At 47.8% G+C, this 27,562-nt stretch overlaps 1 protein-coding gene across 7 annotated transcripts in view; it reads right to left on the bottom strand.

The window, feature by feature from the left end:
* The window catches only part of C1PH19orf44 (chromosome 1p C19orf44 homolog), a 393,273-nt gene that overhangs the window by 225,218 nt on the left and 140,493 nt on the right, over positions 1 to 27,562 (bottom strand). For 2 of the 7 annotated variants that reach the window (XM_069649182.1, XM_069649184.1), the window contains 3 exons: positions 26,267 to 26,321; positions 6,257 to 6,481; positions 4,555 to 4,884 (listed from right to left, as the gene is read on the bottom strand). In XM_069649182.1, the coding sequence (XP_069505283.1) occupies positions 4,555 to 4,588 (34 nt within the window). In that variant the 5' untranslated portion in view covers positions 4,589 to 4,884; positions 6,257 to 6,481; positions 26,267 to 26,321. The remainder of the gene's footprint in view (positions 1 to 4,554; positions 4,885 to 6,256; positions 6,482 to 26,266; positions 26,322 to 27,562) is intronic. The other 5 variants (XM_069649185.1, XM_069649186.1, XM_069649188.1 and 2 more) reach the window with 3 other exon arrangements.

The raw sequence follows: 27,562 nt of genomic DNA, 5'->3' as shown, positions 1-27,562 counted from the left end.
ACACAATTGCTCTCCTGTTCGCGCTGAATTCAGATCAGCTCAGCATTCGCTGAGACAATTGTGGCCTAATGTAATATTTCAATCTCAGTATACTCATTCAACCCAATAATGGTACTGCGTAATCTGCAAATTAGTCTGGATTCCTCCAGCCTGAGGTTTCTTTCACGGTCCCCGAGTCTGTAGCTTGAGTGGATATGTTTCACTCCAATAAACTTAATTGTGCTATTCTCTGTTCTCCATATGTTAGTCGTGCTTGGTTCTGTCAGGTCCCTCGGGTACTTCTGCAGCTCCATAGGTTAGTTTGCATGTAAGCATCTGCAAGCCTGCTCAGGATCTCTTGCTTCTTGCAGTTTCTGCTTTGGTGCAGCTAAGCTAGTGACAAAATAATATACGTGCAGACAGTATGCATATATATCTGTCCTCTATCTGTTACGCTCAACTTGTATCCACAGGGACGCCACCCAGCCGGGTTACTCGCTGGTATGCTTCTCAGCTTTGCCCTGATGTGGTCTGCTGGGAAGGTTCTGCCTGAAAATACAGGAGGACTGTGTTCAAGACTGACCGACTGGGGTAAGTATCCTCCCTCCACCCTCGTATGATTTCAGTCCCTCTGGCGCCCTCTCCTCACCCTTGTGGTAGAATTAGGCGTGCTCTCCGTCCTGCCTTCTTTGCAGGGGCGCGTTGTCTTTCATGGGCGAGTGCGGTCCAGTTACTTCACTGACGCCGGCCCGTTTGATATTGTTCAGGTAGGTCTTATTGCTGTTCTTTAGTTTTGTTGTTATCCTGCATCCCTTTCTTTGTTTATAATGTCTCTTTTTTCTCCCTTAGGTATGCAGAGCTTCAGCGCGGCGAACTGGCTTGGTTGAGCCCCGCTGGTAAATGATGGTGCATTAAGAGCGCTATGATGCAGTAAGTAAGCGCTATGCGCAGCGCTGCAAAGTCTTGCCTTTGCTAACATGTGTTTTCCTTCCTTGTAGGACGCGGTGTCCTTCAGCGCGAGTGGGCTGTCCGGAGTGGTGCCAGCCAAGAGGCGACCAGCCAGGTAAGCCTTTTGAGCAGTTCGTAATGTGTAAATGTCTCTACTGCTTTCTTTAATGTTGCCTCTATCTTCCTCTTTCAGGTCATTCTGTCCGGGAGGCGTGCAGATTCGAGGAAGCTGTTCTCAGTATCTGCGAGTGTTTAAAGATGAAGACTGCAGGTAAGATGCTGCTGCTAATGATGTTCCTTTTGTCTCCGTGCAGGTTCTGCTTTCCGAGGTTCGAGGGAATAGCTGGACACGCTGTGTTTAAATAGCCCCAACAAAATAGTCCAGGTAAAGTAGTCCCTAGGCTACACACCCAAAACACTAGACCGCATAGCTTGGTTCTTAGGAACCAAGCTATGTGGATGCCTCCATGTTGGCTGACAATACAATAAAGTAGTTGCCAAGCACATTGTTTTTCACGGTGTATGAGCCTGGCGCCATAGGCGCCAGGACTGGCCCCATGAGGGCCTTTGAAGAGGATGCCAGGCTCTAGAGGCCCGAGTCCTGACTCCACCTGGCCAAGGGATTTGCCAGAAGGGGTTTTGGGCGAGGGTCGTGACACTATCTTATAGAACTGTACTCTTATGTTCTTCGTGTATTTGGGTGTGTGATTGTGTCCCGGATGTGGGGATGGCACGTGTGCTTCATGTCTAACACTGCTCGGTCATGGTATCTCTAACGACATCAGACATGGCTTCCTGGTGCTTTAGTCAAGACTGTTAATGGAGGCGTCCTTAGTCACATCCTGCGGATCCTCGTTCACTTTGGGCAACGTTTGCACTGTTCCTGGGCTGTAAGGTTGACTGAGTGGGTACCTCTCAATGTACTTGTCTATCATGGGTGCACTAGGAATTGATCCGAACTGGTACGACCGATATTGGTGTCTTCGGTTCTTCTTCCGGTCCGCGTTTCTGGTGGGAGGGGGTGCAGGGTTAGAATTCAACCACCCCTCTTCAGTCCCCCCTTTGGTCGACTTGTCGACCACATCTCGAAATGTCCAATTCTTCTTTCTGGGTCTCCATATCTACGTTACTCCTCTGAGGTATCCATAGTAATTTCCATGATCGTCAAAGGGCCAGTACATGTAGCAGCATGCTCCTTCAGAGTTACACCAGACCCACTTTCCTCCATAGGGTCTCGGATCTCGAGAGTTGTCCACGTTTGTTCCTGCCGGAAATAAGTCACTCTGCACAATTTTCTCCCTTAATCTGTCTCTTTTCTTACACCTTCCAATGCATATCTTGACCCCACACAAGGATGCTGCTCCAAGCACCATTGCTCCAGTTATCACTTTCAATCCATCTGACAGCCATGATGGCATCCACAACTACAGGTATGCCAGCCAGCTTTTGTCCTTCCTGGTCCCACGTGGTTCATCTTCCATCTTTGTATGCATTTGTGCCAATTGTGCAACTATGTCTGAGAGAGTTCAGTTATCTTCATTGTTAGCAGGCATGAATGTGCAACATGAACTCCCTTTTTCTGCGCACACTCCTTCCATTGCTGTGAGGAGATCCAGAACGTACCTGTTCTGGAGCGCCACCAACCTTATTGCTCTGAGCTCTTCCTTTATGCCGTTGAATCTGTTCACTGTTGAGTTAATCATTACCATCAGCTCCCAACAAGCGATTTGTAATCATTTGGCATTTGTGTATGTCTGTATTCCTGGTATCAATGAGACAAAGAACATCTGTGTCCTAGTGAATAGCCTGTGCCAGTAATTCCCCCCTCTCTTCACTCTGCTCAATCCCGTTTGCTCGTCAGCCTTCTCTGCTTGAATAGGTGGTGCTATTTCTAATGACCTCCTCTTCCGTCTGTTTTACATCTTTGGGAAGTCATCAAGCTTCACATCTTTTTTGGGTACCACCAATGAAGGCATGTTGATGTGTACGAGGGAGCATACTCCTCCCCGATCCGGTGGCAGTTTTTCATATGCTTTTGATCCGCATGCCCAATAGTTATCCATCAGTACTCCTGTTCCCGCTCCCATTGCCGGGATAATCTCAGCCGCCTTGCATCCCACATTCTCACCAACTTCCACATCTCCCTTGTGCTGGTAACACAGAGCTGGTGTCTTCAGGGGAATTGTTGGTATTGGTCCAGCTTCGTTCTCCACCCATGTCAGCAGCTTTGCACTTCTTTCCCATTCCTTCAGGCACTTATCATTCTCTTCTTGCACCTTACACACTGGCGATTTGGCCAAGGTCAGTGCCTTGCTTCCTACTACCCCATCTTCCCAGCCATCGTTGGTATATACACGCACATAGACCAATATCTTTGGCCGTTCCCAGCATCCAGGATCTCCTCCTATGTCCTTTACTTTTGACCATGGGCATGGCAATTCCTTTAGTGTGATAGTCTTTGTCTCTCCCTTCTTGGGTCTGTCAGTTATGTACTGTAGCCCTTCATGCAGCTGCCAATAACTGTTCATCATGTCAAGTGTTTTGATGTAATTATCTTCATACGGGAAGGTCGCCTTTGACATCCACCTTAAGGTTGCTGTCTTCCCTTGGAATCACCCTCGTGTTTGGACCATTGCGATGTACATTAGGCACTGTGCTTTTGCTGCAGGTTTTTCAGTTGCAATGAACGTTCTAGAAGCACTCATGGCGTAGGGGATTAAAGAGCAGACATAACAGCTCTCCCCGGTGGTGTCCCTGCCAACTTTGGACATGTGTTTGTACCACATGTTGTTTGTTAGGCGTGCTGTGTCTATGAGATACACGTTAACTCCCTTCATGTCTGCGTCAACACTGCGCTTACCTCTCCTTCGCTATCAGCAGTGTCTTCTCATCCACCTGACATGGTAGTTGCTCCTGTTTGGGTTGGGGGAATGTTAGTAGTGGACACAGCGGTAGCACTCATAGCGAAGTAGAGCTGCCAGACTATAATGCCCAGCACTCCCGTGGGAATCAATAAACACACCAAAGTTAACACAATTTCTATTGTTTCTGACATGACCACTTACGCTGCTTGGTCCTTGCAGCTGATGAGATGATAAAGTTGCCTGCCTGAAAATCGCAAGAAAGGCGTTATTGTGTTAGTACCCTTAAGCTCTGCGAACTAGGTAATCGGTAATAGCAAAAGCAAAGACCTCCTCCCAAACCTTCCTTACTGAGGGATCTCCGGTTGTGGGCAGAACGGGGTAAGAACTTTGTTTAAATTGTGGATATGCTTGGGCCAAATACTCTATGAACACGAGGAAGCTTCAGGGGACCGGGCTCTGAATCGTCTGGGTCTCCTTACACAAATTGGTTGGACAAGGCTCCAGGGAGGTCAATGGGAGGCAACATTAGGAGAGTTCCCTATGCAAATCTACCACAGTCGCAACAACCTGCATGTGCGAGAAAAAAGAGAACAAAACAGTGGTACAGCTGTCATGTGCACAAGTATTCAGTTGCTGCTCCACAACCTCCATGTGCTGAAAAAAAGAGAGAACAACACACTGTTTCAGCAGTCAATGCATACAAGCATTCCAGTTGCTACTTCAGCTGTTTGGGATCGTCGGACCATAGGATGTCCAGGTTTACCTAACTCAGTGAGATCTGCACGCATCAAGGTCATCAAGATCTTCAATGCTGGCCCCGCCGATTACTGTTGCTCTGTTACCAGTTGAGGCCATCGCTTTGTAGGGCTTGACATCCTGGATGTGGTTCCAAACGGTCTTCCCCTCAAGCCCTGTCTGTCACAGCCTCCACGACATGAGGTCCCGTGAACCTGGGCGTGTTCCAGTGCTGTATAACTTTTTTCAGGAGAACTAAGTCTCCCACTTGCACTATATGTTTGGTTCCAGTTCCTTGCTCTGCGTCATCTGATTCTGGCTGCTCGTTGTCTTCAGGCCTTCCCTGGGTCCTGCGTGTCTGGTGAGAGATAAAGGAAGCACTAGAAACCAAGGAATTTATATATTCAAACTTGTCTTGCCCTAACACATCTGCACTGTTCTCACAATCTTTCAGTGCCCTAGTGGGAGGAGCCAAAAGGAGATGTATGCACCGTCATTTCACCACCTTGTGAGCCGTTAAATGGTGGTTGGACCCTGGTATGTTACACAATTCAAATAGTACCAATGGCAGACAAGGAGAATTTCTACAGGCCAAACAGAACTGGAGTAGAAATAGTGATTATATTGTAGAGAAATCACTTATAGAGGACAGATTCTTTCAAAGAGGCTACAATAAGGCCAAGACCAAGGCAGACAATGTAAATAGAGATCTGCGTCTAGCGCTTAAAACCAAAATATCAAAAAAAGAAACCAATATCAGGATGATCACCCCGTTTTCAAAAGACAATGCAAGTATTTATAACATCTTCAAAAAACGCTAGTCGATTTTGAAATTGAATGAAGTGCTGTCCAAATATATTGGTACAAAACCGGACTTTGTGTATACTAGGGCACCTATGCTCAAAAACATTTAAAGTCCAAGCTATTTGGCGAGTAATGTCGATCGCACTCAGAGAGGTGCACTAAGTGGTAAGCCTGTTAAAGGCTTCCATAAATGCATCAACTGTACAATGTGCAAATATGCTTTAAGCAATGTGCAAACGTATGTGACACCAGATAAACAGACCATTGAGATTAAGGATCTAATCAATTGTAGAACCAAATATGTCATTTATATTATTATATGTGTCTGTAATAACATGTATGTTGGTTCAACTATCAGAGAGCTTCGCCTCCGTATCAGAGATCATTTAAAAATGTCAATCACAACAGGAAGAAGACTGCCCTTACAAGAACATTGGGATAAGTGACATCAGATGGGGATAACAAGGAGGAAATTAAGTTTATTGGAGTGAAACATATCCACTCAAGCTACAGACTCGGGGACCGTGAAAGAAACCTCAGGCTGGAGGAATCCAGACTAATTTGCAGATTACGCAGTACCATTATTGGGTTGAAGGAGTATACTGAGATGGAAATATTTCTATAAGAATTGTATATTCTTAGATTCTTTGAGGAGGATGTTCAATGTAATAGCAAAGGAGAATATACTGTGTGTAAGGATCTGGTGTTGGCTGGGTCCTGTGTCTAGTACCATTGGACGGCATTCAGACAGTAGGTGATATCACCCCTAATTTTTTGTTTCAACAAACTATGCGATGAGGTCCACAAATCAGGATGGTTGATACTATAACACAATGGACAAAGATAAGGATCCCTTATATGTAGGAAGTAAAATCCAGTACTCACATGATATTAGATATATACATACAGTAGTATATGTTACTCACTGCACCTTCACTGCCAGGGGTGCTGTCGTCCCGAGATAGGCATGATGAACGGAGGAGCAGAAAATAGTGGCTTGACAGCGAGCCTGATTCACTACGTCCTCCAGAACTCGGGCCTCCTCAAGTTGAGGGACACTTTTTTTACGATACACCCCTCCGCTGTTCAGAAAAGACAGACAAGTTGATCCCACAAAAGAGTGGGGAACAGGCGCACCGCTTGTACCAATACTGTAAAGAAAGGACAAGTGTTAGTGACACCGAAAAGAAATAACACTAAGCAATAATAACAACTTAGAATATGGGATACCTTTAAGTTGTCTTGCTAAGAGCAGAGTTTCTGAACCAAAACAAGCTATTACTACTTATAGGCTTCAGGACCCTAACACTATTCCCTTCCTAGTCAATGCTCAAATCATCTTACCACCAGGGGAGGCTGAATCCAATAAAGTACCACAAAACAACGACAGGAGAAAATAACAAAAAGGTAAGTTAGTGTGGAGAACTACCCCGAGCGGCACGAGGGACGCATTGGGAACGGGATGGTGCACTGGCAGCAGAGCGTTCGGAAGTGCACGTTCAAAAGACTTGATGGTAATGTTGTGGTAGGTAGATGTACTGTTAAGGAGGGCTGGTGATTCAGTAGCAAAGGTAGGTAAAGCATGGAGTAGGGTCAAGTGTGGTTGGGAACAGGCAGGTTTAGGTGGAGTAATGGAAACCCCAAAGAAAACAGAGCTCTTACTGTACTGCAGGAGGCAGGTGGAATAGTATGAGATCCATTGTTGCAAGGAGACGCCGATACCAACCCAGAAGACGCCTCAGAGCAGACAGGCCAGCGGCAGAAGCAGGATCGACTTCCAAGGAGAACAACGCCGTAACAGAATCGGCAGGCAAAGCAGGGTCAATGCACGGTCCGTGGTCAAGTTGAAGCGAGGAGTAGAAAAGTGAGGAGCTTCCGGATAGCAGACGAAAGGTAGTCCGTCTGGAATAGCGTAAACAGCAAGCACAGGAAAAGGTTACCGTAACGCTAAATAGAAGCACCGATGTGAGGGAAGGAATTGATTTTATGCTGTAGACAGGGGCGGAGCCTGCGCGGAAACATGCTTCCGCAAAGGACGTTGGCGTCTCTCGCGACACGGGAGGTATGCCTTTTCCAAGGCAACTTCCATTTCTTCAAAATAGACATGCTTATGCACAGTTTGAAACCACAGGGCGGCTGTAAGCCCCCGGGTGTGTGCAGGTGCTGCAAAGCAGGCGCAGGTCCACGTGAGACAGCATCCACCCCCAAAGGCGCTGACAAAGCCCAGGAAGCGTGAAAAGCATGCAAAAGGCATAGAGCATGTATATGGGCCAAAGACTCCCAGGTCCTATCCTCAGGACCGTATCCTTTCCACTCCACCAGATAATAGGTACTGCCCCTCGAGACCTTGCAGTCCAGGATGCAGGAGACAACATACTCCTCCTCACCATTAACCAAAACAGGAGCGGGACGAGAAGGCATACGAGTGTCAGGCAGGCATGGTTTGACAAACGAAACATGGAACACAGGATGTATCCACCAGGACACAGGCAAAGACAGCTTGACAGCCGCAGAATTAACAATGGAATCAATGGGGAGACCACCAGGGGGCGCTGGATGTCGGTCTAGCTCTCCGTCGTTCCGCCTGGGCCACCCGAATCCTGCTAAATCCTGACGGAATCCTGGTGCGGATACAGATAAAAAAGGGAAAATTGGGTAGGGGATTGCGGCCGCGCCCACCCCCACAAAAGTCTGATGAAAATCGGTGCGAATTGAGGCCCCCTGCACCCTCGGCGAAATCTACACACTGCCATTATAAGAAGGCCCCACCGCCTGCCGTGTGCACTGTGTGCGAGCAGCTGGGCACTCGGGTCGAGGGGTGCCCACCCCCACGACTTTGAAAATGACGCAGACAGGACTCAGGGCCAGGTGAGCAGTGCGGCCCCCGTCTCCTCCCCTCCTCCTCCGCATCAGGGATCCCCAACACACCACCACTGCAAGAGGGCCCCCCCTCGGTGCCTGCGGTGTGCGCTTTGTGCAAGTGGCTGGGCGCTCGGGTCAAGAGGTGCCCCGCAGACGCGCCCGGTGGCGGCGGGGAGAGGGCCATCTCCCCACCCTCCACACTGACTACAACTGCAGGGGTTTTCTTTTTTGTCCCACCCCCCGCCGGCGAGGGATACCAACCCACTGGAACATACGGCCCATCGCCCACTGGCGGTTGGAGACCCCCACGGAGCAACAGGGGTCCCACCCAGCAACTGACACAGCAGGGAAGCCATAAGCCTGCAAACTCAGCAAACTCGACCAACACCCTAATAACTGGGCCGCCACAGGACAGCCTGAACTTCCGCACGCGGCTGCCACGCGGGGCTCCCACCACCCCGGCGCCACCCGGGTGCGCTGTGGGCAAGCGGGTGGGCACCCGGGTTGGGGGAGGCCCCGCCAACTGATATTGGGGAACTTTGGGGGAACAAGCCTGGCGACCAGGCATACCTGCGGGCAACAGTAAAGGGGACTACAAAACACTAGGACAGCGGCCATCCCAGTGAAACACGTGGCTGGCATCCCGGATAGGCACAGAACTCGCGGCATAGGTCACGCGGACCTGGGGTCAAAAAGGAACATGCACCGGAACCACTGAGGGAGAAAAAAAAACACACACCCCAACCGCGGATCTAAGGCATAAAACCCCACAGCATTGCTAACAATCCACAAGCAGATATACCAATACATTAAACCAGCGGAAAGGGCACATACCCTACACAGGAAACCCTTCAGACACGGGTGAGAAGCAGAGACTACACTGCAGAGAAGACCTGAGACATAAGGGCTCACGACCCAGGGGACAACCCGGAGTGTGAAACGACAAAGGTACCAAACATGGGGAAAGACCTACCCCGCAGAGGGACAACACAGAACAAAATGGACAAGTACACAACTTGCACCCCAGCAAGGCTCCCCAGACCGACAAATGAGGGGGTGGAGGAGGACAGGGGTGACGACACGGGCCTAGCACTGTCGCTTACGGACATTATGGCAATGATAAACAACTCCCGGACCTCGGTGGAGGCAAAATCAATGGCCTGACCTCTGAGGTGTCATTCCTGAGACAGGACCTGGGGAACCCAACCTCCAGGGTAGGAGACGCAGAACAAAGAATATCTGAATCGTCGGACACGGTTAAAAATCTGGGGGACCGACTGGAGCAAGTGGAAAGGAAAATCACCCTCCTGGAACACAGAGCCGAGGGCAGTGAGGGAAGATCCCGCTGCAACAACCTTCGCATTCTCGGCCTGCCCGAGAAAGAAGAGGAACCCTCTATGGAACTCTTCCTGGAAGACTGGTTAGCAGACCTGATGGCCCCTAAAAAACCCTTAAAATTATTTTCTATTAAAAGAGCGCACAGGGTCCCGACAGGCAGACTGGTTCCCGGGACCCCCCGCGCACAGTGATCGGACAAGCTCATGAACTATAGAGACCGAGGCAGGCTCCTCCAGAGGGCGAGGGCAACGGGCCCAATTACCTACAATGGCAACCGGATCGGCTTCTTCCCCAATTACACAAGGGAAGTCCAGAAGTCACGGCAATCGTATGACTCTGTTAAAAAGAAGCTAACATCCCTGAACATTAAATATGCACTATTCTTCCCGGCAACCTTCAAAGTGTACCATAAAGGGGTGGTCCAGGTGTTCCACAACCCCTGGGAAACCTGGGACTGGCCCGAAACGCAGGTTCTCTCGGACCCACACCCCGCCAGCCCAAGAAGAGACACACCCTGCAGGAACAACAGAGGCACACGCCAACCCCCCGAGCAGTCGACACCACCAAGGGGGACGGACGAGATTCACGGGACAATGGCTGAAAATGGGCCCACACAAGAACCCAGCTATACAAAACAAGGCCCACAGGAATCAAGGAGAAACTTTGAAGCCGGTCAGCCTGGGCGGAGAGGAGCCAAGAGAAGCGTGCCCGTCCCCACCTAAGCGCAAAGTAGCTACAAATTGTACGAGTTGGGACATTCGGTCCTCCTGACCACCCATATAATTTAGTTTATGGTTCGTTTGGTTTGGGCGACAGGTACTTCTGGTTGGGGGGAAGTGCAGAGAGGGGGGAGTTTAGGAGTTCTAGTTACTAAAGGAAATGGCTCAAAGACAACAAAGGCACCACAGACCAGCGATACGCCATACTGGAACTATCCCCGCTGCAGAAGTAAAAGGAAATAGGTATGCCACTCCTGGGGACCCAAGCATGACCGCTTATACTCAAATTGAGCCGACCTTAAGTTCATCGTTAAAAGTTTCAAGGTTTGCACGCAAAGTACACCATAACGAAAATACAGCGAGAGTGAACATGAAGGGGCACCAGAGCCCGGAACAAAACAAAACTCTGCAAGTGACTGAGACATGGAAGTTGCATCACATCTTTCAATCCCATCACACAAGAGGACACACACCGATGTAGCACAAACGAGGCAGATCTCCCTACTGACCTGGAATATGAACGGCTTGGGGACAGGTATAAAATGGAAACTGGTACTCCAATACCTTAAAGGAATGGTTCGCCCAAAAATATTTATTGCAAAAAAAGATGGGCAATAATAAAAAAAAAATAGATTGGCACTTTTTTTCTTTAAGTCCCTATGTAAAATTGTGAGCAAATGAAGCTCAAAATTTACAAAAGGAAGCACATGGGGACATCCATTTTGTGAAATTGATGCCCGCCTGTGCTTGCTTTTGCAGCACTAATGAAGGAAAAGCCAGCCAGCTGTAGTAAACAAAAGCTACCACTGGGTGGCTTTTCCTTCACTGGTGCCGGGACTCGGAGGACACAGACCGGAGACTGCAGGCAGAAAAGCTACAGCTGCATCTCGGTAAGTGCTATTTATTTTTTAAAAAATAAGTACTAGCTGCAGTTTTTTTCTAAGTTTTCCGGGCTGAAGGAGCCCAGAAAACTTGGAAATAAAACGGCAGCTTTAAAAAGCTACCGCAAACATAAACACAACGTAATTGTGTTTGAAAACGCTGCGGTTTTTCTTTCTAAGTTTCTAAGTTTCTCAGGCTCCTCTGAGCTCGGAGGAGCCTGAGAAACTTAGAAAGAAAAACCGCAGCGTTTTCGAAACACAACCGCGTTGTGTTTCTGCCTAAAGCTGCTTTCCCATTTGGGGCTTTCGGGCTCCCCACGGGGAGCCAGAGAGCCCCAAATGGGAAAAGAAGCTTTAGGCAGAAACACTGCGGCACCGGTGCTCCCCCAACAGCTTTGGGGGAGCACCGGAGACCAAAAGTGATAGCCAGGGCAAGCAGAAACACAATGCGGTTGTGTTTCAAAAACGCTGCGGTTTTTCTTTCTAAGTTTCTCAGGCTCCTACGGGAGCCTGAGAAACTTAGAAAGAAAAACTGCAGCATTTTCAAACACAATAACGTTGTATTTATGTTTGCGGTAGCTCCAAAAGGTACCGCAAACATAAATACAACCTTTTGAAAGCTGCAGTTTTATTTCTAAGTTTTCCGGGCTCCTCCAGCTTTTCCAGTGCTTTTAAAAAAAAAAAATATAGCACTTACCTAGATGCAGCTGCAGCATTTCTGCCTGTAGTCTCTGGTCTGCGTCCTCTGAGTCCCGGCACCAATGAAGGAAAAGCCACCCAGTGGTAGCTTTTGTTTACTACAGCTGGCTGGCTTTTCCTTCATTAGTGCCGCAAAAGCAAAAGCGAGCACAGGCAGGCATCCATTTCACAAAATGGATCCCCCCATCTGCTTGCTTTTGTAAATTATGAGCTTCAATTGCTCAAAATGTTACATAGGGACTTAAAAAAAAAAGTGCCAATCTATTTTTTTTATTAGTGCCCATCTTTTTTTGAAATAAAATTTTTTGGGCAAACCATTCCTTTAACAGGCACTCCCCGGATGTTGCATTCATCACTGAAACCCAGCTAATAGGTACCACCAGCGGCTTCTTCAGGAAACGCAACTACCCACACACATACCTAGCAGGGTTCTCCAGAGGCTCCAGGGGAGTTATGATCCTCCTACACAAGCAGGTTCCATTTAAGACCAACAAAGTGATATCACACCCTTGGGGCAGGTTCGTGATGGTGCTTGGAGAGATGTGGGGGAGACATGGGGCCTCATCACAGTGTACGCACCCCCCATGTTGATGGCAGAGCTCCTCACCGAGCTCCAACCCATTATGCTGGAGGAACAGGCGGACTCGTGGGCAATCTGGGAAGACTTTAATGAGGTCATGGACATCGGGCAGGATAGGACGCACAGGAGCAACAGGGCCGCAGACACCCCGACCAAGCTGTACACCTTCGCGGACGCAATGGGGCTATCGGACACGTGGAGGACAATCCACACATCAGAAAATGGCTACTCATTCTACTCCAATGCGCATTGGACCCTCTCCAGACTGGACTACATCTTCACCCCAAGGAACATGACCCACCGAATAATAGCCGCAGAATTCCTGGCAAGAGGGATCTCGGATCACTCCCCCCTACTGATCAAACTCAAAGGGAAACAACATAAGCAGGATCCCACCTGGCGTCTAAGTGCCCACTATCTGGAAATACCGGAAATAATGAAAGGACTCACAGATAAAACGTCGTAATACTTCGACCTAAATGAAGAAGCGGTCACCTGACCAACCGTGCGGTGGGAAGCATACAAAACTGTCCTGCGAGGGGAGGCAATTTCCCTGGTATCTGCCCACAGAAAACGGCACAATGAGGCAATCACAGAAGCAGAGACCCAAGTAATCCGGCGGTAGGAACAACTGTTGAAAGCAGGAACCCGTGAGGCACAGGACGCCCTAACGACAGCTCAGACAATCCTAAAGGACAGGGCCCTAGACAACGCCCAAACTGCCCAATGGCAAACCCCGAAGCCAGATATATGAGAGGGGGGACAAGGCTGGCAAGACCCTGGCCTGGCTAGAACAAGAACAAAAGGGCGAGTACGGGCCATATAAACCCTAGAAGGGGAAATTCTAACGGGCAATTCCGAGATTGCGGAGGCCTTTGCTGATAACTATGAACAACTGCACTCCCCACCAGCAGAGGATCCCACACCAAGCACCCCACACTTTCTTGAACTGATCAAGATCACTCAACTCTCCAGATCACAAACAGAACAACTAGACACTGATATTACGAAAGAAGAAATCGGGGAAGCTCTATCACAGCTACAGACGGGGAAGACCCCAGGCCCCAACGGCTTCCCGGTAGAGATCTGGAAGCGATTAAGTGGAACGACGATGAAACAAATTCATAGTATGTTCCTCCGCAGTAGAGAGCAGGGCTACCTCCCCCCAGACCTCAGGAAAACAAACATAGTAGTCATTCACAAAGCAGGGTAACCCCCAGAGCATTGTGCCTCATACAGGCCTATATCATTAATTAACGGGGATGCCAAAATACTAGCTAGAGTCTTGGCAAGCAGGCTGCTCGGGGTGATCTGTACATCCTCCAGAACGTCCCACTCCCAATCCCGGCAGCCACATTCACAGATATCGACAAGTCCCTACTGTAACGCTCACCTGATTCCCGCAGAGGCGCCGGTCTTGACTGGGTAAATGACGTATCTTCAAAGGTGATGTGAAACACACGGTTGGCTCTTTGGGCTGGACCTCTGTGCACTGTATGTCTGACTCGAAGAGTAAGATGTCTGCAGATAGAAAATATGGGATTAATGAACTGGGGTTATTCGGTGCCTCTCTCCTCTTCCCTTTCTCTTCTCCTGTAGAACCCCAAAGGTTAACACCCTCACCTTAGGTAAGTGAACGCCGGGCACTCCATCTGCCTCGGGGCAGGGTGCCGTAACCAGTTTCTTCACTGGATAAGGGTGCAGGCCTCTTGACCTCAGAGGACTGCTGTCCGTCGTTAACTGCACGAACGGTAAGTTCTGGGCACTTCAAATGTCTTAAAAGTCTTTTGTAATGATATCTCTTGTTTTGCAGGGTTCCGGCGATGGCGGATGGCGGGCTGATGAGAGTTGAGGATCGAACCCGCGTGAGGAATAGAAGCACCTGGAAGCACGTAAGTAAGCGCTTGTAGCCTGCTTCACGATGCCCACTAACTGTCCCTTTTATCTTGCAGGTACAAGTTCAGAGCTTTAGAGAAGCTGAAGGGTGCTGGAATACCCACTGGATTCGGCGTGGGAAGGAGTAATGGCACGTGAGTAATAAAGTTGCCCAATGTCTTTAAATGCACCTTCTTTTGTCTTTAAGATGCGGGATGCAGCGCCGAAGGCCTCCGTAGCGTGCGACGAGCTGGTAAGCTTTTGTCTTTCAGATGCCGGAATTCAGTGCGAAGACCTCCGGAGCATGCGAAGAGTAGGTAAGCCTTTGTCTTTCAGATGCCGGAATGCAGCGCGAGGCGTTGGTGACAGCCGATGGACCAGGTAAGAGATGCGCTGCCACTGAAGACCGTAGTGCTAACCTGTTCTTTCTTTGTCTTTACAGGTGCTGCTGAAGACTGGATTCCAGGATGGTAAGCCTTTGTTCCCTTAGGCCCAGGATCAGAAGCAGAAGACACGATGAGCGTTCTGCTGCAGAGAATGCAGAATAACGCAAAGCAAGATTCATCCATCGGGTGTGGTTTAAATAGCCTCCTGTAGTGCTTAGGTGTCTCCTTCCACAGCCACGCCTAGGTAAGAAAAGAGTTCCTGCTTTCCAGAAGAGTTCCAGTGTTCTGAACCTAGGGAGTGGCTCCTGCCCCACCCAACAGGAAAAGTAGTCCCAAACAGAAGAGGATCAGGGGTTCAACTGGCAGGTAAGTAAGCAGCATGGTCTGCTGCAGGTAAGTCCACCCAAGCATTATGAGCCCGGCGCTTCCAGCGCTGGGACTGGGCATCTTTATGAGCCTGGTGCCACTGGCGCCAGGACAGGGTCCAAAAGGTCCCAATTGGGACTGGCTGGCACTCGGAACCGGGGTTATGGGTCTGCTTCCAAGGGAGTCGGGCAAGTCCTGATCTTTTGGAAGCAGAGATCATGACACCTACGCACGTTGCTATGGGGCGGGAAACAGGCCCGCATTGCCCTCAAAACACTCCGCCGATCGGTGTGGGAGGGAGGCATAGGAGGCATAGGACTGCCCGATATCCGCATATACTACTGGGCTGCACAAGCAGGGGTGGCAAACGACTGGCTACACGGGGACCCAACGCTCCCACACATCTGGATCAAAATAATGGATACCGGCCTCCCGCCTCCTCTACAAATACTCTACGACAACGAGGAAAACCTGAAGGGGGTCCCCAGGAGGTCCATGCACACCCGTCAGATCTGGAAGGAGATACACAGACATCGGCTGGGAGGGCAAACCAACCCTGATCCAGCCCCTATGGCACAATGCACACCTTCCCGAAATCCTGCGAATGGGCCACTTTGACACCTGGGAGAGAAGAGGGATATCCACACTGGCAGATATTATCCATGAGGGTCGGCTGAGAGACTTTGATGCACTGAATACAACACACGGACTAAGGTCTATGGACCGCATTAGATATCTCCAACTCACACACGCTATCAACACCCAATTCCAGAACCTTACCGACATACCCGCATGCTCCCCCCTAGAGACAAACACTCTCCCACACCAGATTCCCTCCAAGGTCACTTCCACCCTCTACCAGGTGATCAACTCCTTTGACTCTGGGGAACTCACACACCTACGAGGAAAATGGGAGCAGGACCTGGGGACACTGGAAACAGAAGAGTGGGTGGAGGCATTAATGTCCCCACGTGAGATTGGAATAGATGCAAAAATCAGATTAATACAACTCCGGATCCTACATAGATCATACTACTCTAGAACACAATCAACTAGATGGGGGGGGGGGAGAGACAACGATGCAACCTGCCTCCGCTGCAAGAGGGCAGAGGGCACCTTTTACCACATGGGAATGTGGGGTATTGGACTGTTGGACAGCGTGCCTGTCGCGCCTCTCCAGAGTGCTGGGAGCCCAATCCCAAAGGACCCCAAACTTATTCTATTGGGAATAGGGGGAGAAACAGATCTTACTAAACACGAAAAGTAATTTCTAAATGTGGCACTAAGGCTGGGGAAGAGACTAATGGCCAGCACATGGGGCTCCGCGGACAAGATATGTATTGACCGGTGGACCAATGAAATGGACAGGTGCGCCTTCCTGGAAAGGTGAATCTACAAGGCAAGGGGGTGCCCCCGGAAGTTCCTGAAAATATGGGGGAAGTGGGAGGAATAGGAACAATACCAGGAACCGGGGAGAGCCTGGACGCATTCCAAACTGCCTTACAGGCGCATCATGCCAACCTTTCTCCCCCTCAGAGGGACACACTACCAAGTGTAACGTCACGTGTTATGCTCTTGCTGTTAAGTCTTCTATTGTGATTATAAATGTGTACCTGTGCTGTCTTTTTCTTGTTGAAAACTTAATAAAAAGAAGATAAAAAACAAACAATGGAATCAATGACATGGGGACCTACAAACCATGTCAACTAGGCCTGTCTACCGGGAATGTTCAGATGGAGAGAAGACAGCCAGACTTTCATGCCCACTTGATATTGCGGGGCAGGAGACCAATGAGCATCAGCATATTTCTTTGCACAAGCCTGTGCCCGCAGCAGATGGGACCGAATGTCCCGATGTACCTGGTCCATGTCTCTCACGCACGCAATGGCTGCTGTATTGTCCAACGGTATGGTATCTAATGGAAGGGACTCAGATAAAAACCGTATAAGGCAAGAAAAACCTGTAGAGGCGTGCAAGGAGTTATTGTATGCAAATTCGGCTTGGAACAAGACGGACAGCCAAGTTCGATCTATCCCCAAGGATTCTGTAAGAGCTCTCCAGAAGCAAGAGGTAAATTAGGTACCACAATCAGTAACGATGATGGATGGTAGCCCAAAACGCTCGAAGACATTAGCCAGGAACAGTTCAGCCAGTTTGGGAGCAGAGGTTAGATCAGCGCAGGGCACAAAGATCGCGTATTTCGTGAAGTAGTCCACGACCACCCAGATCGTGTTGAGACCATTGACTTCCGGAAACTGCACTATGAAATCCATAGATACCATTTGCCAGGGTTTGTATGGAATAGGCATTGGCTGTAACAGACCCATAGGTTTAGACAGTGAAGCTTTGCATTGTGCACAGATTGCACACGTTGTGATGTGCTCCATGAAGTTGCGTGTCGTAGTGGGCCACCAAGACTTCCAGAGTCTTTTGTTGACCCGGAAGACCCGCAACCACTGAGTCATGAGCCCACTGAAGAGCCCAAGTCCGTGCCTGCCCCGGTGGTATAAATACCCGGCCTTGTATAAAAGGAAGTCCGTCAATCACATCGAGATTAAGGTCTGCCACCTCCTCAGGATGGGAAGAAACCCAGTTCACGATATTGGTTCGCATGTGGGGCTCCGTTTGTACGTGATCCTCCCCTGAATGGAGAAGTGAAAGTGCATCAGCCGAAACCTGGGCTTTGGCAGGAAGGTAGTTGATGGGAAAACGGTACTGAAAAAAAAAAATGCCACCTTGCCAATCTGGCGGTGAGACATTTCATAGACAGGAAGGCTAACAGACTACAATGGTTGGAGTAGACCGTGACAGGATGGTGTGCACCCAGCACATGGTGTCGCCACTCAGCAAAAGCATCTCTGAGGGCCAGTAATTCTCTTTCGGTTATAGTGTAGTTCCTTTCATAAGGAGTCAACTTGCAGGGGTAATAAGCAACCGGATGGGTCTCCCCGGATTGAGGGTATACATGCGAGAGAGGACAGCCCCTATAGCGAAGCCGGAAGCATCTGCTTCCACAAAGAACGGCACCTCTGGATCCGGGTGTTTCAGAACAGGTACTGTGGTGAATGCTGTTTTCAGCGTCTCTAATGCAGTCTGCGCGCCCGCCTGAGGACCACTTGAAAGACACTTTGGAGCTTGTCAGGGATGGCAAGGGTGATGAGATTGATGAAAACCCATGGATGAAACGACTGTAAAAATTGGCGAACCCTAGAAAGGATTGAAGGGATTTCACCGAAGTCGGTACAGGCCAGTATATGACTGCTTTTACTTTGGTAGAGCTCATGCGGACACCATGTTTGATTAGATCGTAGCCAAGAAACTAGACCTCCGAGGCATAGAAGACAATTCTCTGCTTTTACGTAGAGGCTGTTTTCCTGCAAGTGCTGCAACACTGTACTAACATGTTGGATATGTTCTTGCAAAGAACGGGAAAAGATCAGGATGTCGTCTAAACAAACTGGTCTCATATGTCATGGAATAAGTCATTCATAAAGGCCTGGAACGTGACCGGGGTGTTGCAGAGACCGAAAGGCATTACCAAGTACTCCTAAAGACTGCAGCGAGTCTTAAACACGTTTTTCCACTCATCCCCCTCTCTTATGCGTACTAGATTGTACGACCCCCTTAGGTCCAGCTTGGTGAATATTTGTGATGATCCCAACTGATCGAGCAGAACCAAAATTAAGGGAAGAGGGCATTTGTTTTTAACCGTTACCTCGTTGAGAGCCCGATAATCGATACATGGTCTGAGGTCACCCTCTTTCTTTGGTACAAAGAAGAGGGGAGAAGCAGCCAGTGATTTGGACGGGCAAATGAAACCCATGTCTCAAGCCTTGTCAATGTATTCCTTCAAGACCTCATCTTCTTTCAGGGTCAAAGAGTAAACCCTCCCTGCCGGAACCTTAGCCCCTGGTATAAGATCGATCGGACAGTTGTAGATACGATGGGGAGGCAAGGACTCAGCCCTGCCCTTGTCGAATACATCCAGGAACTCAGAGTACTCAGAAGGCACATGGACTGTTGGTGTACTGGAAACTGCTCCTATGTGGGAAGAGGAGGCAACTACGGCAGAGCAGGGACTCTCAGGCATAATGCTATGTGTTTTCATGTACTGTACATCACACATTGAGGAAGGGAACTGGATGATACGACAAGCCCAGTCTATAACAGGGTTGTGATATTGCAGCCATTGGATTCCCAGAATTACCTTATAAGCGGGGGCCTTAATGAGGTCAAAGCTGATTTCTTCGGAAATGGCCTTCATCAGTGCACATGACCAAGGATTCAGTCTGATGGGTGACCAACCCGGAAACCAGAGTGGAACCATCCACTGCGTTGATGGTTTCTGGGTGCTTTTTAGGTATCAGGGTTATTTTGGTTATTGAAGCGTACTGCCGGTCCATGTAGTTGCCGGTGGCCCCTGAATGTAATACGCCATGGCCCTAAAGGAAAACCCTGATACAGTAGTAAAGGTGACAGGGAGGTGAAAAAGCATCGAAGCACCATCGAGAGGTGAGTCCAACATAAAACTTTCCGAAGTAGGGACTCCGTCTACTGTCGGGATATGGCATTTCCCGCCTTCCTTTTAGGTTTTTTGGGACATTCAGGCAACAGATGGTCGGAGGTGCCACAGTACATACAGAGGTTGTGTGATCTGCAGTTTTCCCTCTGAGTCGGGGTCAAAGGCCCTCGAACTTCACCTATTTGCATAGGTTTTGGGGCTGGCGTGGAGAACGCCGCTGGCACCAGGGCAATAGGGTAAAATGCGGGTTTCTTTTCTCCCCGTCTTTCTGACCGGTGTGCATCTATCTGAAGTACCATGTCAAGTAATTCCGCAAACACGGTAGGAACGATTGGTACTGTGGACAATGTATCTTTGAGTTCTTCGGATAGCCCTTGATAGCCCTGCTGCCTTCTTTTCCTCAGGCCAATCGGTTTCTGCAGCTAACTGATTAAACCAAGCCAAATAAGTGAGGAGTGTGGTATTACCTTGTTTATGTTTCAAGAGTTCTAAAGCAGATGCTTGAGTGGTATACCTAGTGTCAAATACCTTGCTCATCATGGCCAAAAGGGCATTACAGTCATATAACACCTGACTGTTTGCCTCCGGTAATGGATTGGCCCAGCAGCCGCAGTACCACTAAGGTGGGATAACAGGCCGCCTTAGTGGTGGACATGGGAAATAAGGTTGGGAGACAGAGGAAATGCAATCTGCATTGATTAACGAAAGTCCTATCGTTTTTTAGATCGCCCAAGACAAGAACCGTTTTGGTGGTGTCAGGGGAAACTGTGTGGACACTATCACCGGTGCTGATTCTTGTCTAGGAGTGGGAAACTCTGAACCAGAAGCTACAGCCGCAGAATCTGCTCCCTGTGAGGCAGTACTAGAGACTGAATGGCGTCAATGCGCTGCCAAAGTGCCTCTTGGGCATTCGCCTTGTCAAATCTTAAGTCTGATATCATTTGTAACACTTGTGCCAAGGGATCCGTAGGTTCCATTGACATTTTCTGGCTTCTATTTCTGTTGCTCACCACTCCTTCACTGCCAGGGGCGTCGCCGTCCCGAGATAGGCATGATGAACTAAGGAGCAGAAAATAGAGGCTTGACAGCGAGCCTGATTCACTAGATCTTCCAGGAACTCAGGCCTCCTCAAATTGAGGGACTCTTTTTTATGATACACCCCTCTGCTGTTCAGAAAAGACAGACAGAGGAGTTGAACACGCGCACCGCTTGTACCAATGCTATAAAGAAATGACAAGTTTTAGTGACACCGAAAAGAAATAACATTAAGCAATACTCTAACAACGGAATGCATTATATGAGACAAGTATTGACAAAGTCAAGAGAATACCAAGAGGGGTATGAAAATGACAGACTAAGTGTTGGTGCAAAGCCAAGAAGGACCCATGAATGTCATGTTACGAAGAAACCTGTATTGGCAAAAACCAAAGGAACACATAACAAAGTGCATAATTGTTAATGGGAATAGTAAGAAGGGGTATCAGTTGCGTGACCTTTAATGGGTGGACCGTGTGGTCCGACAACTGCGCCTAGACCGAGTGCCCTACATGGAATAAGCCAATGAAAGTACGTTTAAAGAAGTTTATGTTTTGCAACAACCTTATATGGGAAATTGAAGTTATGAAACAGAACTGTCTAAGTGAACTGATACAAAGTATTGATCTTAAAGGTACGGAGAACTGTCCCAAAGGAAGTGTGTTATTTTTGAAAGCTGGATGATTTGAACTCTTGGGGAAGGTAACCTCAATATTTTTCTAACTACTATGAACTTGGTCAAGGGGAAGCTGATCCTAAGCTAAGAGCTGGAAGGAGCTCTGTACTTGCTTTTGAACACTATTCTTTTGATGCTGACATCCCTACACTTAGTAAGCAGTTAGTTGTGAGGGCAAGTATAGGTTTTGGACACAGACAGACATTTGATTTGGCCATCCTGACACAGACTATCCTTAGTTTTCTTAAGGTAGGGAAATCCCACCTTAGCATAGGGCAAGTTAAGCCTTACGGCATCCTACATTTGAAGTTGAATAAAGCATTTGAAATTAAATTTGAATCTGTCATCTGTGTCTACTCCATGATGTCTTCACAAAATCCTCATCAGGGTAGGGAAAGAGGCGTTTACCCAACCTTTTCAGTTAATAAAATGGCATCTTTTAAAATATTTTAAAAAATAATTGCCTCACATTTCTGGCCTCTCACAGGACTCTAGGGCATTCCGGCGACTGCAAAAACAGCAGTTTGAACATAATACCATTGTTAACACTACGTAAAGATTGCAGAAAAGGCAAAGTACAACACGCAGTGAGCTATGGAGGCATGAAGTGCAACTGTGGGGCAAATCTTGAACAAACCTTACTACAAATCTATATATACCAAGCCAAGAGCAATATATACAGTATTGGTGATACAGAGAAACTGTGACATGCATGAGAAGCCCTGGCAAAGCAAGACACCAGACAATTGAAGCACATGAGAAGTACTGACAAAGCAAGACACCAGACAACTGAAACTCATAAGAAGTCCTGGCAGGGCAGTATACCAGGCAAGTGAAACTACAAGTGCAGACCTGGCAGGCGAGTACATGAAAAAGTTGGCATTGCAGAAAGAGTCCTGGCAGGAGAGTACACCAAGCAGTTGGCCTTTGCATAAAGAAACGTGGCAGGGGAGTATACCAGGCAATTTGCAAAGCTTCCAGAAATGTTAAAGAAAGACAGTGTTTTCTAAACCAAGGAGAAATTGGTGTTAAAAAAAGACAGTGGGCCTCATTACACGTTAGGCGGTAAGGGTTTACCGGTACCGGTAAGGGCACCGGTACCGGTAAACCCTTACCGCCTTACTACGAGTTTCCTTTGTGGGACCTGACCTTAACGGCTGGTTTTACCAGCTGTTAAAGTAGGGTGCCGCAAAGGGACCTTGGAGCTAATTACGGTACCGCATTTTGCGGTACCGTAATTAGCGCCTTCCCCATTCCCATAATGCCCTATGGGGACAAAAATGGGAATAGGGAAGTGCCTGGGGAATTACTGCCCCCGCTCACCTTGGAGTAGGGCGGTAATTCCGCCATCCACCAAGGCGGACACAGTAAAATACCGGCGGCAACCATGGCGCTAATAGCGCCATGGTTACCGCCTACCGTGTAATGAGGCCCAGCGTTTTCTAAACCAAGGAGAAGTTGGGGTTAAAGAAAGACAGTGCTTTCTGAACCAAGGAAAGATTGATGTTAAAGAAAGACAGTGTTTTCTAAACCAAGGAGAAAGTTGTGTTAAAGAAAGACTATTACAGAAATTGTTGCCTAAACAGGAGTCTTGTGATCAAGGCAAGACACAAAGGAACGGTTAGTAAAAGAGACTATTACCATCCTACTTAAGAATCCTGGCATAGGGGTCCATTCTCTGGATCCAAGGGCTTCCACCTTGGAGAATATTTTTGTGGGAGCTATTCTTACTTCAGTTGTGAACACTTGTTTTCAGTATCAAGTTAAAAATATTTCTTTTATTGTTTTGTTTGAAGTGTGAGGGTCAGGATAGGACGTTTTGGACACAAGAATGGGTTTTCAGTTATTGACATTGACATGCTGACACAGAAAGATCCTTAGGTTTGGTGTAGAAATAGAGAAACTCCTCTTTAGCATAGGGTTAGTATAGGGTCAGAGAGGCATTTTCCGAACCCATTTTCATTTAATAAATATCTTTGGCAAAAACATGACAACCTTGTGTCCGGCTCTCATTTCTGATCTCTCACAATTAGCAGTGGTGAAATGCACTGCCCATACCAACGGGATAGAAGTAATTTCCGAAGGAACGACAGAGCAGATTTTGTATCCAAAGAAGCAGCATATATACCATTGGGCACAACAGAATATATACCTCACTGCACAAAGTACCCATGCTTACACACACAACACGCCCACCCACACCACACACGGAGCACTACAACTCTTTGTCCGTGACCCAACTAATAGATGCGCAGGTAGTTGCTCCTCCAGAGGAACAAGTGCTGTGGACCAGGAGAGGGTGCTTCTTTTCGCCCATTGCTCTGATATTTATTTATTTATTTAGACATTTGTAGAGTGTACCAAGCCTGAAGGCATCAAGGCACTGGATTGGAGAGACAGAATAGCACAGGGAAACCAGCGATGGTCTGACACTGCTCCACATAGCACCGGACCAATTGCATTACCCAGTGCATACTTCTAAGGAATATGTTGATGCAGAAATATAGGAGCAATGGTTTATACCCAACTTGCAGGAATATGTGACTCAATTTGTGAACAATTGTTTGATGTGTCAGCGCTATAACGTGGGTCACACTCTCAAGACAATAAAAGCTAAGTTGCCACGTCCATCAGGACCATTTCGACAATTGCACATAGACTATACAGAAATGACACTCGGGTGTCATTCTTAACGTTATGACATGGTAGTTGTATGTCAATTTTCACGCTGGCTTGAGGCGAGTCCATGCGCACACAACGCTGCCAAATTTGCAGCCATATATTTAGTGTGCAGAAGTATTTTCACGGTGGTGAGTGTTTGAAGAACTAAGATCTGAAAACGGATCACACTTCGCCAATGATGTGTTTAAGGAAATAACATCTTTATTGGGCATTAAACATAAGTTGTATTCCGCTTACCACCCTCAGGCCAACAGTAATGTAGCGTGCTTAAATGGCCTGCTCAAGGAACATGTCCCAAAACTTTGTGACACACTTCACAAAAGCTGCCTTCATTGTTTGCCTCCTGCTTTATTTACATTACGTAGCATGCCTGGCTCTGACCACCATCTCACCCCGTATGAAATAGTTACAGGCAGGAGAATGGATGCGCTTCTCACTTCTGCATGTACTATTTCTGATGCGCACAGCACTGCACAGGTTCTGGGAGATGAGTTTCTTAAACGGCTTTCTAACTCTCTGAAATATATTTCATGACAGCTACAGCCATGTCAAAATCGGCCAGCTATCTCCTCAGGAGAAGTACCATTACCACAGGAGGCAGAGGATTTTTTATCACAGCCATCTATCCAGGCGACCAGGATTTCATAAAGAACTTCACGGGGAAATGGTCTGAGGGTCCCTCTAGTGTCCTACTGCACCCCATCCACTGTAAAGCTCAAGGTCAGAATAGCATTGATCCATTTATCCGAAGCCTGCAAAGACAATAGCAACAGCCCCCTCCCGGGAGAAGAAGGGAGAAGCAAGTGAGGTGGAGTATTATGGAAATTGCATTGACTTTTTCATCCTCTTGTGGCCTCTTTCAGAGATCTAACATTTCTTTTGCAGCCACATAGGCTGGAGGAGTAGCATCAGTACTGAATAGATATAGCAATGTATGTTGTGTTCTTCTTTTCCTTTGGTTTAAAGTTGAAGGTACGTCTTTTACCCCCCTTTGAAAGCAACAGTAGAGCAACAGGAAATTAAAATATATCAGTATTACGAACTAAGAGGGAAGCATTTAATCCAGGCCTGTTTGTAGTGTGAGAAACCAAAAGGGTCTCACCCACTAGACCCTGGGGATCTGTCATCCAGGTGGCCAGGACACAGCCATCGCTTTTGGATCCAGTTCCTGGGGGTGGACGAGTGCGGAAGGATCACCTGGGTTAGGGGTCTTCAGGGAGTGGGAGTGCAACACTGGATGGTGAGATTCAGTATCCCCTTCCTGTGACAATGTGAATGCATGTTATAGGGTTGCAGTGGCCGAGGTATAAATCCATGAAGTCCTACATGTATGGCCTTTCCTCTAATGTTTTCTGTCTCTGCTTGTGGTTGACAGGAGATGGGGAACGAAGCGGAGAGCGAGGAAAGCCATTACAGCTGGGCTTACTGAGAAGGGGAAGAAAGCAGAGTTTTTTTGCAGTTAAAAAAAGTTGCGCGGTTGCGCGAAATCAACTTGGTGGTTTGTTTAAGTTCAAGAGATCGTTGTCGCTTATTACTGAAAGGAGGCCATAGCCCCTGAACTGTGCGGAGAGGCGAGCGATCGTAATCGCTACCATTTGAAGTCTTCCAGACGCGGTCCGGAGTCCGCGAACCGCCGTGAGGCTCCCAAGCGGAGTTGAAGCAGAACGAGCTGTCGGAGGCACAGAAGTAAAAGCCTGTGAGTAACAGTAGTGTTAAGCTCCGGAAGTGTCCGAATTAATCTACGCGCCCTGAGTGTGACAACGTATAACATGATTGAGGAAAGAAAGCGTCTACCACACTGTGTGAACACTCGTCTACTCGCAGAAGAGGACCGTTTGCTCAGCCATTTGCCAGCACACGAATTTAGACGTGGGCGACTGTTGAAGACGCCAGAGCCTAATAGCCGAGTTTTTTCCTATCGCTGAAGAGGCAAACAAATTGTGAAGGAATGGGAGGGGCCTAAGCAACAAGTGGGAACCAACCTGTCCAGAAGGGAAAATTAAAGAACTTTGGAGGTGAAGGCGACATGAAGAGTATATGGAATAAGTAGAAATTCCAGATCAGTTTACAGTTATAAGAAAAGGACACCTATTGCTAAAGGGATATATTTCCCAAATTACAAAGTGTTTGAACTTTAATCCTACTGCTCTGAATGTGTCCGCCCTAAAGGGAAACCCCAGAAAGCAAGAAGATTAAATAAAAGAGGAAGAAAAGTGAAAAGAGAAAGATTGAAGTTCTACTCAAGTTGCCTAAAGAAAAGAAATGTAGACGGAGAAAGGAACAGGTTTATGAACATTAAAGAAAGTTAGACTTACCTTGAACATTCCAGTGAATTCACCAAAAGGCTCATCTTGAAGACGTATCCTTTACCTGAAAAATAAAATAGAAAGGAAAAGTGTTAGTGTTAATAAAGAGTTGTATACTACTTTCAACCCAAACAAACTACTCACTGTCTCAGATATGTATTTACTCTAACAGGTCATACTTTACACTTCCCTATAACACCTTTACCCCATCCTACCAGGTAGGATAGTAAGGAACTCTACCCCTCCTTTTCAACACAAACACTTTCTCACAGACAGCCCGCTATGAGAGAAAACAAACTAACACCCGAGCCGTATACCTGACGTGTCCCAATATACTGGTTGGGTGAGGTCAGGAAATTACTGACCATCACACACACCTGACTTCCATTAAGCTTCCCCACACGAATAAAAGGCGGTGCAGAAGAGCATACTCTGAGCGAGGCAAAGCACACATGGAAACAGCAGTTTTGAGACGGCGGCTGAACGAGGGAATAAAGATTGCAAAACCGATGGGGATCGCAAGGAGGGAAGCTCCCTTGACCTTTTTGACAAGGAACCATTACTTTCCAGAAACCTTGAGAATAGAAAGCGTCAGACCAGAAAAACAGGCTGAAGAATCCTGCATTGTGTGTCGGAGATACCCGGGGCCCTCCCGCATCAATAATCAAGGTGGGGAGAATCTCCAGCCGCCGTGGTACCGTCCTTGGCTCCAAGAACAAAGTAGCGTCAGTGAAATCAACACAGCCGGTGAGTTGGGGAGACCGATACAAGACCAGTCTGTGTTGAAGCCAAGGTTTCAAGCTGCAACATTGTATAGTGAGCGCTGGAACAGACATTATTAAAACGCCTGTGATAAAAGACGGAAGTAAAGTTGAACTGCTGATGAATGATTGAACTTTCAAAGCAAGATATAATACCTTTGACAGAGTGATCCGGCATGGCGTGGGTGCTCAATCGAAGGTCTCTGTAAGGTATTCAGCTGAGAAGTAGCAAAAGTGAAAGTGAGAAAGAGATTATATTGAGAAGAGAGGGTATCAGGTAATATTATCGCCAACAAAAATATCGCTGTATATATGGTCGTCGGGAACATCCATAGGCGATATTTTTAGTGGGGATAATATTAGGGTTTTTTGGGAGAGGAGTTGCGGGGGTCCCCTCCGCTCCTTTTAGAAAAATAGGGGGGTTGTGGTGGTGTCCCCCACAGGTTCAATGACGTAATATCGCCGGAAAAATATGGCGATATTTTTGTATGGCGATATTTTTGCGGGGATATTAACACATGGAACCTAAGAGAGCGAGTAATTG

Source organism: Ambystoma mexicanum, chromosome 1p, assembly GCF_040938575.1.
Source record: "Ambystoma mexicanum isolate Mex_15411 chromosome 1p, UKY_AmexF1_1, whole genome shotgun sequence".
In the NCBI taxonomy this organism is placed as follows: Eukaryota; Metazoa; Chordata; class Amphibia; order Caudata; family Ambystomatidae; genus Ambystoma; species Ambystoma mexicanum.
Note: the sequence above shows the minus strand (reverse complement) of the source record. Positions and strands in the feature narration are given on the sequence as shown.